Source organism: Nuphar pumila, chromosome 3, assembly GCF_984573655.1.
Source record: "Nuphar pumila chromosome 3, dmNupPumi1.hap1.1, whole genome shotgun sequence".
In the NCBI taxonomy this organism is placed as follows: Eukaryota; Viridiplantae; Streptophyta; class Magnoliopsida; order Nymphaeales; family Nymphaeaceae; genus Nuphar; species Nuphar pumila.
Window position 1 is genome coordinate 17,270,179 of NC_143251.1, and position 15,679 is coordinate 17,285,857.

Consider the following 15,679-nt stretch of genomic DNA (forward strand, 5'->3'; position numbering starts at 1 on the left):
TAAAGTATACGCGAGAAAGAACTACAGATAGTTTATGTTTCAATAATCCACCCCAGAAAGGATATGAGTGCCTTGACAAAACAATTACTGATTTTCAACTTGATGTTCATTACCAAGCAATTATAGCAAAGCACACAACCTTAAATCTTCTCTAGAATGAAGCATTCAGCAGTCTGGATATGTTTAGGTATACCATCTCGAATGAATTGAAGGAGATGGAAGCAGAACTCCCATAATAGCAATCAGTAGATCCATTCCCTCACAACGCTTCTTAGCCTTTCATGGAACAGTCACTGGCTATGGCTATTCCATGAAGATGAATACCAAGATAAATATGGTACCTAGAAATAAACTTTTCATGCACGAACCCCTAGTACAGTCTCATTTCTGTAGGCTTAGTAAATTGAGTGAATTACACGTCATTAAAAGTGAAGATTATAATCATTTGTATTGTTATATTCTTTTATTTATTACTTGATATAATGTTGTCTATAATACTAAAAAGTCTTTTTTTACTAAACACTGTCCAGGTTCACACACACACGTATAAATAGTGTACAAAAACAAGCTAACACCTTGGTTGATGAGAAGTCACCCAACAAAGAATGGAAAAGAGGTAAATAAGCCTTGAAAATCGGCTCCAGTCACGACACACCTGCCATGTACCATTTAAGGCTAGTCATCCAGAAAAAATGAACCATAATGTGCCTATGAACCAGAAAAGCATTGGACCAAATCTCTCTGAAAGTATGATTATTCTGTTCTTTCCCAACAGCCCACCAGGCTGTGAGGAGCCAACACCTCCAAACATAACTGTACTGTCTGCTGACCTTTAAAGTCTGAGGCTCCAATAGTAAGTTTCTGATACACGAGGCTCCATTGGCCTCAATATTCAGGTTGTCCCAGATCCTGCCAAAATGTTGCTGAAAGAAATCACAATACCAAAATATGTGGGCAGGAGATTCCTCTATCTTGCAGCATAATATACATCTGCAGGTGCCAGAAAAACATCTCCTCATCAGGTTATTCTGAGTGAGGACCTTACCCAACGAGACAAGCCACGCAAAGGTTTTTGATATCAGCGATGGACCTGAACTCCAAAAAGATACATACATGGATCATATATTGATTTCTAAAAGGCTGTCAGTGGATACTCACCATCACCTGAAAAACACTAAATTACTTTGCCCAAGGAACCTTCCTTTGGCTGAGTGCCATTTAAGACTTTCAAAAGATTTACCCAGTGACCAGCTCATTTTGTCTGAAATGTCTTCTAAAATGTACGACCCAACCTTCAGCCCTATTCCAGCATTTCTTTATGATGCTCTTGGGATTTGTGACCAGAAAATGGAATACCTGTCAACCTCTGCACCATCTACTATTTGGGCCCAGTTCCATGGTCCAAATTGTAAATTGTAACTCATTTGTTCTTCAAGAATCTGGCCCACGGTTTGTACTTGGTACTCAATCACCACCACAATGTTGCTAAAAGAGCATTGTACAGGGTCTTAAGAGACCAGATACCCAGGCTACCCATGGGCCATGTCCATAGGTGATTGAATCAAATTCCACGACTAAGGGCAGTTCTTGATCGTTGTTAATCCCCTTCCACAAGGACCTCAAACATTTGCAAATCCTCTTCTCAATTTTATCTGGGATCATATTTAGATCGACATAAAGTAGACTGAGATGCTGGACAACAAATGTTTTATCATAGTAACCCATCCCATCATTGATAAATACCGTGATTTCCAAAGATTGGTGTATACTGACACCCACTGGGGAGCTTTAACCCAACCCTTGGTTATCGACATACCCAAATAGAGAAGAGGAAAAGGATTTGCTATCAAACAGCTCTTTTGCACTAATTTGAGTAGCTGAATCTGAATTAAAATCCACCAGCTCACATTTAGCTTCTCTAATGGTCAGCTTTGAAACAAACATGAAGGGTCTGAGAATAAGGGCAATTCTACTCATCTGTGTGATGGTTGTCTTTCAAGATGAGGATAGCATCTGTGAACTGAACTAATGATAAATCCATACTGTGAAAGGAAATGGGGGTAAGGAAGGCATCCACCAAGAAGCTCGATGAAATACAATCAAAGATTTCTTAAGGTCGACTTTAAGAAGGAATGCAGGTCCCTTTGTTAATGAAGTGAATAGCCTTGTTCGGCATACTAATCAATGTACTCTTGTATCCACCTGCCAGGATGCATGTTTTTTCAGAGTCATCAATAATCTGTCCAAAATGGGTTTCAAGCAGTTAACTAAAGCCTTCACAACCACCTTGTAAACCAATCCCAAGGGAGATATTAGATGGCAACTAGTGATGTGTTCGACACCCGACAACTTCGAGAATAAACATGACTTTTGACATGTTGAACTTCTCAAGCAGGTTGTAGTTGGTATGAAATTCTTTAAAGAGAGGAATAAGATCGAGCTTAACCACCACCAGAGACCATTTAAAGAAATCCACCAGGAAACCATCTGGACCTAGAGCCTTTAGCTTCACCGTTGACACCCAACTGCCTAAACTTCATCCTTCAAGAAGGGTGGCTACAATGTAATACTATCAGCCTTATCAACTTTGTGAAATTCCAGCTAAATCAGTTAGTGGTTTTGAAAATTTTCAGAGATCCCCAACAATGCATCGATCTCAACAACAATCATGCCCCTAATTTGAACATGCATGATCCAGTTCAACCTTTTCCTATAAGAAAGCAAACAGATGAAAGAATTGCATGTTGATATCAGGGACTGCAACCAATGCACTCGCAAGTGTTGTTTTCATCTGAGCTCATCCCTAATACATCATTTTTTTTTTTGCAATACTGATTGGATATTTCTCGAGTCAATCTCCACCCCAGCCTTTAGGTCCTCACTATGTCGCAATTCATTAAGCTAGACTATATCCCATTCCCAACTCCTGAGTGGATAAAATTTGGACACATATTTCTCCTTCAGCCAACATCTTATATTGGCCCAAACGAGCCTGAGATACTCTACAATACAAAAACCAGTCCATGTACCAATAATAGGTGAAGTCCACCACTGGTATAACAATTTTCCTAGTTCCCTTTTTCTAAGCTACCACTGTTTGAATCAAAGTCTTTTCTTCCTGTTAAACCTATCACCCATTTTACTACTAGCACATGTGATTCAACAACAAACAGGTGATGAGTTGTGGAGCCTGATTCACTGTTTTTGCCCCTGCAGGAAGGGGGGTCCGGGGGCTCCCCTCGGCGCGGCTCGGGGGTCCAGGGGGGGACGCCCCTGGCGGGGGGTTATAGGAGGGCAGCGCCCCCCCCCCAGAAGAAATTTTTTCTGGAGCTTATGTTTGGGACCCGGTTTTCAGTGGATCCGACCCGATTTGGTTAGGGTTAGGGTTGTCGCCCTTGCCTTGTTTATATTCTCGTTTTTCTTTCCCGAGCTTGTAACTGTCTGATAAGAGTAATGAGATTTCTCTCTGGGCGGCCGTGGTTTTTTACTCTCTCTCTGATTTGAGGAGAGGTTTTTCCACGTAAATCTGTGTTCCTCTTGTGTTTCGTTAGATTGTTCTTGTTCTTTGTTTCCTTTTGGTTGTTTCTTGCTCGTGGTTTTCCTAACAACTGGTATCAGAGCTAGGTTCGTTGAAGCAAGAATGGAAGAGGGAAAGATAAAGATCGATCGGTTCAATGGTAAGGATTTCGGTTTCTGGAAGATGCAGATCGAGGATCTGTTGTATCAAAAGAAACTGTATCAGCCTCTATCGGGAAAGAAACCGGAGACGATGGGGGAAGAAGAATGGCTATTGTTGGATCGACAAGCCCTAGGTGTGATTCGTCTCACCCTGTCTCGCAATGTTGCGTTTAACATTGCAAATGAGAAGACGACAGCAGATTTGATGGCGGCTTTGTCAAACATGTACGAGAAGCCAAATAATGTTTAACAAAAGGCAAATACGAGATTTTAACAATATTGGGATGACCCAATCTCTTATGCCATACATGAATGTCTTTGTTTTGGACGACGTTGCAAAATTGACTCTTGGAAACTTGAAGAAAATCTACGTAGTAGAGGTCTCCTCTTCTAGAGCCTTCCCCAATCAATCTCCCGGACTGGCGATCCTGTATCCAACATTTCTTAGAAGAAAATTTTATATCGCAACCATGGTCCGAGATTTGGGAAACGGAAAGAAGATTTAGGTTAAGGTTTGGGATAAAACGAATTTTTGGAACAAAGAAGTCTTGTTTTTCAAAATTACCTATTCCTTTAATCTCAAGAGATGTACTGTCCGCGGTGGATACAAAGGATGGAAAAGCAACAACAACAACAACTACGCCTTCATCCCAAAACAATTGGGGTCAGCGATATGAACCAAAAAAAGAAATTCATTTTGGGTCTTCCACATGAATCCTTTTCCTCCAATCATTTCTATCCAACACCATGTCCTCGGTGAGGTTCAAAGCATTCATATCTGTTCCTATCATCTCCATCCAAGTCTTCCTAGGCCTACCCCGACCTCTTTTAACTAATATATTTTCCCATTTCTCCAACCTTCTAACTGGAGCATCATTAGGCCTTCGCCGAATATGTCCAAACCACCGTAAACGATTCTCTCGCATCTTATTTTCAATGGGTGCAACACCTACCTTCTTACGTATCTCTTCGTTCCGAATCTTATCTTTTATTGTATTTCCACACATCCATCTAAGCATCCGCATCTCAGCTACACTCATTTTTTGAATATGATGTCTCTTGGCAGCCCAACATTCCGTACCATATAGTAAAGCGGGTCTAATAGTCGTCCTATAAAACTTTCCCTTCAACCGCAATGGCATTCTACGATCGCACAGCACTCCAGTAGCACTTTTCCATTTCATCCACCCAACCTTTATCCTATGATTTACATCTCCATCAATTTCTCCATACTTTTGAATGATGGATCCCAAATATTTGAAATAATCATTCACCGGTATATCTTGCTCACCAAGCTTCACTACACTCCCATCACTACTTCGTTGCTTACTAAACCGACATTCCATATATTCAGTCTTACTCTTACTCAACTTAAAACCTCTAGCTTCCAATGTCTGTCTCCATAATTCTGACTTAGCATTAACCCCAGCTCTAGACTCATCAATCAAAACAATATCATCAGCAAACAACATACACCACGGTACATTTTCTTGAATTGATCTCGTAAGCTCATCCATCACTATCGCAAATAGGAAAGGGCTTAAAGCAGATCCTTGATGTAACCCAACCGTTATCGGAAAATCGGTTGTCACCCCTCCACAAGTGCGGACATTGGTTACTACTCCTTCATACATATCTTTAATTATACTAATGTACTTGAGAGAAACACCTTTCTTCATCATTGTCCACCAGAGAACGTCCCTAGGTACTCTATCGTATGCCTTCTCTAAATCAATAAAAACCATATGCAAATCTTTGTTCCTCTCTCTATATCTTTCAATAAGTTGTCTAAGAAGATGTATAGCTTCCATAGTTGATCTTCCAGGCATAAAACCAAATTGATTCTCCGATATCATGACAACCTTCCTCAACCTAGACTCAATCACCCTCTCCCAAAGTTTCATAGTATGACTCATGAGTTTTATACCACGATAGTTTGTGCAATCTTGTATATCACCCTTATTCTTATATAAAGGCACCAAAGTACTCTTCCTCCACTCATTAGGCATCTTATTTGTTCGCCAAATCAAGTTAAAAAGATTTGTCAACCATTCTAAACCTTTCTCTCCCAAGCATTTCCAAGCCTCGATAGGTATACCATCTGGGCCAACTGCCCTTCTTGATTTCATTTTCTTCAAAGCCTCTGCAATTTCTTTCTTTTGAATCTTGCGCATGAAGTCACGATTTATCTCATGAAAAGGAATGGAGAAGTCTCCAAGATCTTGAGCATGACTATCATTAAATAGCTTATCAAAATAATCTTTCCATCTCTCTTTAATCTCCTCATCTTTGACTAAAACCTTTTGCGTTTCATCTTTGATACATCTAACCATACCCAAATCCTTCGATTTCCTATCTCTCATCTTTGCAAGCCTATAAATATCCTTCTCGCCTTCTTTGGTATCCAACTTGTCATAAACCTCCTTATATACCTTAGCCCTCGCGTTTCGAACAACTTTTTTAGCTTCCTTCTTTGCTATCATATACTTCTCCAAATTCTCATTATCACGACTCTTACTTAGATTTCTATAACACTCTCTTTTAACCTTAATAGCTAATTTGACATCCTCGTTCCACCATGATGTATCACCTAGTGGTGCACCGGAATCTAAAAGCACTTTTAGAAAAATTTGAAAGAGTGCAATAACTAGGGGTCATGTGAAAGGATGCCCCGGAATCTAAAAGCCAAGATGTCTTACCGGGGGAAGAGGATGACATAGCGGCTCCGGAAGTACCTCCCTTGAGAAGAGGTTGTAGGGCTTCCACGATTTGTTGAAGAGAAAGAGACTCACTTGATAAAGGGGGTCGTTCTTCAACTTGAGATGCCATAGCCGTTGCAATCAATTTCTTCCATTTAGGACACAAGGGTTTGATATGTCCGGGTTCTTTACAATGATAGCAAGTTACTTTGCTATAGTCTCTTTTGCCATACCGATCATTTCCTCCTTGACCTTGATTCTTGAAATGAGGAGGTCTATAGGTCCTCATGTTATTTCCCGGTCTTGACACGGCATTAGCCATTTCACCATCTTCTTGAGTAGAAGAAGTAACAAGAATGCTAGGGTTATTTTTGCCAATCCCCATACGGGTTTCTTCACCACTTAGCTTGGTGATAACATCTTCGAGTGAGGAGGATGTGAAGGCGGAGAGAAGAGAGGACCGAACTTGTTCAAATTCGGGTCTAAGGCCATTTAAAAAATTGAAGAACCGGTCTTCTTCAAGTTGTTTGTGCCTTAATTCGATAGCCTCACCACTCCATTTAGGTTCAAGAATTGCGAGCTCGTCCCAAATAGAAGATAATTCGGCAAAGTACTCCCGAATGGTCATGTCATTTTGTTGGAGAGTCAAAGCCCTCTTTTGAAGAAAGTACTTGTGGGATAGATCTCTTGAGGTGTACATTTTCTCAAGATATACCCAAGCTTCGGAAGCCCTTTTAAATTTGATGATGTTGGCATTTATCTTGGTCTCAACGGATGAGAAAATCCAAGATAATATCTTGAAGTTCTTCATTTCCCAATCATCATGTTTCTTAGAATACTCTTCAAGGGCCTTTTGTCTTTCATCCCCTTCAAGAATCTTAATATCACCTCCTTCAACAATGGTAATTTTGGGTTCCGGTTCCGGTATGGATCCATAAACGTAACCCCAAAGCCCCTTTCCTTTAATATGGGCTTCCATATTACCGGCCCAAACATGATAGTTTGAGCCATTAAGCTTAAACCCAAGAGAGAAATGGGAGTCTTTTTCGCCCATTAGAGAGGAAAGAATGCAAGAGATAGTATGTACCTTAATTACTTTTTGCATCTTTCTTGACAAAAGGGGCTCCTAAAATATTGCTCGAAGAAGATGATCCTCTTTGATTTCAAAAAACTTGAAGGCACGCTTCCCGAGGAATGCAAAAGAAGGCGAGTCGCAATTCTTCTTCTTCAACGAGGCTCTGATACCATGTGAAAGTATCTTCAATAAGATACTTTAGTCGATAACACAACAACCTTAAGAATAAATGTGTGAACATACACACCCAAGAACACTTGTGCACAACAAACACAACACACCGAATCACAAATGTGCACTTGCACCCATAAGTTTCATAAACACTAAAGAGGTTGGGCTATAATCCCAAATCCCCTTGAAGAAATACAAGAGGAGCTGCCCATATATATAGGGCTTTGGAGGAGGCCTTGGGAGGGGCTCCACATAGTCGTTGGAGCCCCTCCAACGGTCACAAATGTGACCGTTGGAGGGGTCCAACGACTAGTGGGTTGGGCCCCTCCCAATGCATGTAGAATGCATTAAATGAAAAAGCAAAAATAAATAAAGAAAAAAGAAAAAAAGAAAATACAAAAAACATATTCTTGAAAAAGAATATGTGTAAAATTCTTAAACTACCCTTACTATGACTATATATATTTTATATATATAATTGGTAAATACATATACATATATTATATATATGTATATGTATTACCTTATATATATAAAATATATATACAAAATTACAAGTTTGATTACATAATTTAACAACTGTGACCAGACCGGATATTGCTTTAGCAGTAAGCAAGGTTAGCCAGTTTATGAACAAACCAACTGAGGTACACTGGAATGCAGCTATTATGATTCTCAGATATCTAAAATCTTCTCCTGGAAAGGGGTTATTGTTCAGGAAAGGTGGAACTCTGGAGATAGTGGCCTATTCTGATGCTGACTATGCAGGATCTATAGTGGATAGAAAATCTACCACAGGATTCTGTGTGTTTTTGGGAGACAACTTGATCTCATGGAGAAGTAAGAAACAAAATGTGGTTTCTAGGTCAAGTGCAGAATCAGAATATCGGGCTATGGCCCAAACAGCTGCTGAAATGATGTGGGTTTGTACTGTTCTTCATGATCTTCAGGTGAAGGTTTCATCTCCTATGACCATGATGTGTGATAACAAGGCTGCAACATATATAGCAAACAATCCTGTCTTTCATGAGACAACAAAGCACATTGAGGTTGATTGTCATTATGTAAGAGATATGGTCCAAGCTGGACATATCAATACCAAATATCTTAAGTCAGAAGATCAAGTTGCAGATATGTTTACAAAACCCCTTGCTAGACCAAATTTCTCAAAATGTTGTGACAAGCTGAACATGATTGATATCTATGCTCCAGCTTGAGGGGGAGTGTTGAGAGTAGGTGGTTTAAAGTTAAACCTTCTTAGTTTTGGAGGTTATTTGAAAAGTTATTAAATATTGAACTTGGATGTAATTTATTAATTTGGACTCTCTCTATTTAACATAGAGAGAGCCCTAATGTCGATGATGTGAATTAAGTTTTCTCTTTATGTGCTGCCGTCTCTCTCTCTCTCTCTCTTCCTCCTCTCTCTCTCTCTAACCAGGGTTCGGTACAACATCCTATATCATTCTACAGATGACATGCTTGTTGCAGGTTCTAGCATGCAGGAAATAAACATACTTAAGCGGAAATTGTCAAAAGAGTTTGAGATGAAGGACTTGGGCCCAGCAAACCAGATTCTTGGTATGCGGATCACTCGGGATAGAGAGAAGGGAACTCTAAACCTATCACAGGAAAAATATATTGGAAAAGTATTGGAAAGGTTTAGAGTTCAAGATGCAAAGCCTAGGAGCACCCCGCTGGGAAGTCACTTCAAACTCTCGAAGGAGCAGTCACCAAAAACAGACAAGGAACGAGAGAAAATGGCTAAGGTCCCATATGCCTCAGCCGTTGGCAGTCTCATGTATGCCATGGTGTGTACTAGACCGGATATTGCTTATGCAGTGGGAGTTGTGAGCCGTTGTATGGCGGATCCAGGACCAGAGCATTGGGAAGCTGTGAAGTGGATATTGAGATATCTAAAGGGGACATCAGGTATGGCTCTTTGTTTCAGTGGGAGAAGTGCAAACTTGCAAGGTTTTGTAGATGCAGACCTTGGTGGAGACGTGGACGGACGGAAGAGCACTTCTGGATATGTGTTTACATTTGGTAACACCGCGATCAGTTGGATGTCAAGACTTCAGAAATGTGTTGCCCTCTCAACCACAGAAGCTGAATATATTGCTATTTCTGAGGCCGGAAAGGAGATGGTGTGGTTGAAGAATTTTCTGAAAGAGATTGGCAAGGAACAGGACAAAAGTGTTCTCTTCAGTGACAGTCAGAGTGCCTTGTGCCTTGCAAAGAATCTAGTATTTCATTCAAGGACAAAGCACATTCAATTAAAGTATCATTACATTCGAGAGAAGATAAATGATGGGACATTGTCATTAGAGAAGATCCTTGGTGCCGAGAATCCAGCAGATATGTTGACAAAGGGTGTGACCACTGAGAAACTGAGGCTGTGCATTGCCTCAGTTGGACTCCTTCAATGAGCATGAGGGAGGGATGTCGTTTCAGAGATTCAGAGAAGAGTTTGGGAAGAAAGACAGTTGGGGAATTTTTTTTTTGTATCAATCTCCAAGTGGGAGATTGATGAGTTGTGGAGCCTGATTCACTGTTTTTGCCCCTGCAGGAAGGGGGGTCCGGGGGCTCCCCTCGGCGCGGCTCGGGGGTCAAGGGGGGGGCGCCCCTGGCGGGGGTTATAGGGGGGCAGCGCCCCCCCCCCCAGAAGAAATTTTTTCTGGAGCTTATGTTTGGGACCCGGTTTTCAGTGGATCCGACCCGATTTGGTTAGGGTTAGGGTTGTCGCCCTTGCCTTGTTTATATTCTCGTTTTTCTTTCCCGAGCTTGTAACTGTCTGATAAGAGTAATGAGATTTCTCTCTGGGCGGCCGTGGTTTTTTACTCTCTCTCTGATTTGAGGAGAGGTTTTTCCACGTAAATCTGTGTTCCTCTTGTGTTTCGTTAGATTGTTCTTGTTCTTTGTTTCCTTTTGGTTGTTTATTGCTCGTGGTTTTCCTAACAACAGGGTGCTATGAACCCCAATGTCTAGGAAGATGTCCAAAAGCTATTGAGTAACTAGGACTAAATCAAGTTGCCTCAAACATGGGTTTGCTCTATTATTCCCTCAAACATGGGTTTGCTCTATTATTCGATCATGAGTACTTTTTCCACTTGATGGCAAGTCAATTAATAGGCTATACTCGATAAATGCCCTAAAGCAGGGCCAACAAAAAGATTATTGCTAAATCCTCAGGATACAAAATAGAGTTGAAACTCCCCACAAAACATCAGGGCTATTATGTTCTAGAACAAATGGAGAGCAACTCAGACTAGAAAGCTTCCTTCCTGAAGCTTGAAACTAGTCCGTAAACAACTGATAGCGCAAATGGACCCTCTTTAGAGGCTGTCTCAAATTTAGTTGACAGTGAATTATCACCAACACAATAGACTTTTGCCTGTGAAATGTGCTTCCAGGAAATTAAGATAGATCCAGCCCTACCAACAACAGGTTTGAACTCAAAAATATTATTTCTCTAGATATGATTGCTTGTCTATGACAGCCATTTTCATATTTGACTGCTACTAAATGTCATTTTGTGCATTTTTCATGTGCATCGTCGTATTTCATACAAATTCAACAGTTTTGGTTGGTCCTTTTTTTCATCCATCCTTAATCAAACATTTTTAATCATTTATTTATTCTTTAATGAATTTTTGTCACTTCATGATGTTACACCATTTACCCAGAGCTGCATTTGGCTGACAGCCTCACCAGTCCCTGTGACCATCTCGAAGCCCTGATGTTGAACCTTCTTTGGTCTTGTGCATTTTTCATAGTATATGGCTTTACAACCCTAACAGCTAAGCAATGTTTCTTGCAGCTTACTCACAAACACTTTCTTTAGATCATATGGAATAATGAATCATGTGCCCCTACTGTTAACTTTATATATATATATATATATATATATATATATATATATATATATATATATATATATATATTCTTAGGATTCCTATGTATTTTCTTTTTCTTTGTATTTGTAATAGGTCATGCCCATTAGGGGCATTTTTGTACTTTCCATTTTTTTAAAAATCTGTTCTAGCAGTTGGGTTAGGATTCAGTGAGTTCATGATTGGATTGTCTTTAATAGGTTAGGTTGGTTCATTATAGGTGTGGCTTGGGGATTTAAACATTTCATAGCTTTGTACCCTCAGTCATTCATCGTAAGCTGAGATCAAGCATGAATTGGGTTAGTTTATAAATCAGGTTGAGTATGAACTGGCTCAATAGGGTTTTAGAGAACTTTATATTAATCAATTGAGTGAAGACATTGAGAAGGTTTTCAATAACTTCATAGGAGTTCAAGCAAATTATAAATCTATTCAGGTACAAATTTGTTCAGGTTCTTATTGTCCAGTGTGTTCAACAAGATTAAAAAAAGTTGGTTTCAGGTCAGGTCCATTTAAACATGTAACTGGAACAACCGCTTGGGTTTGATATAAAAGTGAGAGGTGTTCCTCAGTTTTAACGGATCAAATTAATGGACCCTGTCATGCATCATGGAGCTTGGGTTATGGGATTTTGTTTCTTTTTCATTTATTAAAATTCATAGATAATGGTTACATTACCTATGTTCGACCATGTACTGCATTGGTTGTCAATTTTTTTGTTCCTGTGCAATCGTGCTTTGTACTAGTGTGTGTGTGTGTGTGTGTGTGTGTGTGTGTGTGAAAAATTTTGGTACCAATGAAGGTATGGAACTATTTATCTAGAAATCATAGGTGCAAGCAGTATCAACTCAATCTAACCATACAGATGTGTTCAACATGGTTTGTTTATTAAGGATCAAGCCTTGGATTGTGTTTTTCCTATGTAAAAACATGATTTTTTGAGTTATGTAGTTTGGGCACATTGTAAACCGTTGATTTCCCAATCCCTTTAAAAAACTTCTAGATTGTCATAATCATGTGATTCAAAACGCATTTCCTATTACACAGACCATGTAGATCACATTTGATCAACAAAAAATTGAAGAAAAAAGTGATTTCTACTCAATAGTTCTGTACCTTCGTTAGTATCAAATATTTACCCTACATCTATCTATCTATCTATACATATATAATGCTATTGAAGGCATGGAACTATTGAGTATGAATCATCTTCTTTTCATATTTTTTAGGGTTCTTTGTAGATTGAACCTTATGGATGTGATCTACAATGTTTGTTTAGTATAAAATGAGTCTTGAATCATATGATTGTGACATGTAAGCGAGTTTTTAAAGGGTTTAAAAAATTAATGACCCATAATGCACTGAAATGTCACAACTCAAAAAAACTTTCTTTTAGATCAAAATAACATGATCCAAGGTTTGATCCTTAGCAAACATACCATGTTGAACACACACACACACACACACCTGACACACATATATATATAGTCAGACTGAGTTTATAAAGCCTGAACCTAGGATTTCCAGCTCAATAGTTTTGTGCCTTAAATAGCACCAAATATTAACCCTGTGTGTGTGTAATCTCCTTGCATGCCGACAGGTATGATCATCATTAAATTTTACCTGAACTCCAAAATGCATATAATGTAGCAGCCCATCACCGTATTAAAAAACATGATATATCAGCTAATGATATTAAAGAACAATTAACATGACAACAAAAGAAAAACAATTGAAGTGGTTGACATAATATCAACATATTGGAGGCTAGTTTCAGGGGGGGAAATTAAGCACATCAGACGCTACTTTTTGTCCAAAAAGAAAAATATAGATCAATTACCAACGAGGGTAGTTGCAGTGAACAGTTCCTCCAAGCTGGGCCTGAGCTGCATTCCACTCATCTGAAGTTTTAAAAGGTATATGAGGAGCAGTATGGTGAACCATTGTGAATGTGCTCATCTGAAAGTAAAGAGCAGATTAGATAAATATAAAATATAATATTTCATGTTCTAACATAAAATAGCTGCAATTTTATTAGAGGAAATGGAATAGAAGTAATCTATTGACACTTTCATATCTAAAGATATGCATGAATCATCAAGAATAAACACAAAGAATGATGTAACTTCTGAAAGGATGCCATACCCAAAAGTGGTAACCAAGCCATGGCATCAACCAGAACTTGATCCATCCTGTAACCCCAGATGCCCATATAATTAATGGCCATCCAATCACCATGAATGAGAACACACAGGCCAAACTTAACTTCACCCTGTTAAGCTCACTCAATCTGAACTTTTTTAAATCAAAGTGCCACACTAACCTGGTAAAATCATCAAGATGCTCAAAGAAACAATAACATGAGTTTTCTTTCACTTACTAAGCAGTAGCAAAAAAGTATGGTGTCCAGAGCATTGTCCAGAAAAAACCAAATTCAAAGGTTTGGTACCAGTGAGCAATAGACATCCACGGACGTAATGGACCATATCCTACTGTGATTGACTTGCGTAAGATCTCAGAAGATTCTAACTCCTTTTCCCAAACAGGGTGCCATGCAGTATCTTCAGATAACCTGGGGGAGAAAAAATTAAATTGTTTGGGGTGAAGATGGAAAACTAAACTAGATCAATTTGAACACCAGTAAGCACATGCATATTTCAAAGCATGACTTGACAAAAGTAAAGGACATGCTGATGAAAGCAAGGAAAGAGTTCTGAGAATTAATGGCTTGTAACTGATATGATGAATTGATTGTTGCTAGAGATGTTGAGTGTGCAAGTCAAAGCCAAAGAGGATCAAGCAATTATATGCCTCACAGGAAAAGACATTGTTTCCAAGGCACTGACACATGTGGAACGTCATCTTGACACAAATAATGGTTATACCTCACAAAATGTTTATCATAACTTGGTGCCCTTTTCAATGAAGCCTTAACACTCAGGACAAAATTAACAACTTTTCCTTCTCTGCATATAGGATAGTAAGAAATTTAGAGGGGTTTCACTTTTTGCACCTCAACACAGCAAGTTTGTAGGTATTGTAGTACTGAAAAACCTTGGAGCATCCGAAAGTAGCTTGGCTTTCAAATTCTTGTCTTTCATTTCCTTTCTTCTAATACTGCATATTGTAGGATTTTTCATGCTTCTAAATGCCTAGTACCAAATGTTGGCAACAAATTGCCGAGTAGGAAGAAAAGATGTGGTTTTGAACATAAATAATGTAAATAGGCAACAGCTACATAGTTTTATTAGAGTTGGAAAGGAAAATCAAAGTGATCTATGACACAAGGACTCGGCATAGAGGCCGCCGCACCCGTGTCAACGCGACGCAGGTGCGGCACCCGGTGCAGTCAATGTGACCCTGGGTATGGTCAACCCGCACCCAGGGTTATTTTTGTCCAAAATAGATACATTAAAAAAATATAAAATTATTTAAAGTTTTGTCCCATATACAAAGCTTTGAAAGTTTGAAACATTGTGCATCAAATGTTTTGAGCCACGTACATTCTTTTACTGTTTTTAAAAAGCTTTGTCATAAAAAGTTGAGCCATTACATTCTTTTATACTTTTTATAGAGCTTTGTCATAAATGCATTAATAGAAAAAGTAAAAATTGCATTGGAATGAATTTCTATATTAAATGGGGAGAACCGAGTAGGTCGGATTTTGTATTCAATGTACTTTTGTATTAAATGGGGAGAACCAAGTAGGTCGAACTTTTATATTAAATGCATTATTAAAAAAAGTGAAAACTGCATTTTGGAATGGACTTTTGTATTCAATGTATATAAATCCAAATCTGATTAAGCAATACCCGATTAAAATCTGATTAAGCAATACTTCTAAATTTTTTATTGTTTATGGCTATGTCACAGGGACTCGGCAAAACAGATGCCGCACCCGCGTCGACGCGACGCGACGCGGGATCGCGTGCGGGTGCGGCACCGGGTGCGGTCAACACGACCCTGGGTGCGGTCAACGCACCCAAGGTCATTTTTGTCCACATTTTTTGGGCAAAAAAAAAATTCCCCCCGATGAAAAGGAGGAGGATTAGGGCAAATTTTTTTTTTTTGCCCTAATCTCTCCTCTCTCTCCCCCTGAGCTCGAGCTCTCCCATCGCCGCCCCAGCTCTGCCGCCCCCAGCACTGCCGCCCCCAGCTCCGCCTCC

At 39.4% G+C, this 15,679-nt stretch overlaps 1 protein-coding gene across 1 annotated transcript in view; it reads right to left on the bottom strand.

Annotated features, from left to right (window-relative positions):
* LOC149842156 (omega-6 fatty acid desaturase, chloroplastic-like) overlaps window positions 1-15,679 on the bottom strand; it is an 83,147-nt gene that overhangs the window by 1,463 nt on the left and 66,005 nt on the right. The window contains exons 6-8 of the mRNA XM_089998948.1: window positions 13,963-14,085; window positions 13,659-13,836; window positions 13,354-13,472 (exon numbers count right to left, since the gene is read on the bottom strand). Coding sequence (XP_089855074.1) covers window positions 13,354-13,472; window positions 13,659-13,836; window positions 13,963-14,085 — 420 coding nt within the window. The remainder of the gene's footprint in view (window positions 1-13,353; window positions 13,473-13,658; window positions 13,837-13,962; window positions 14,086-15,679) is intronic.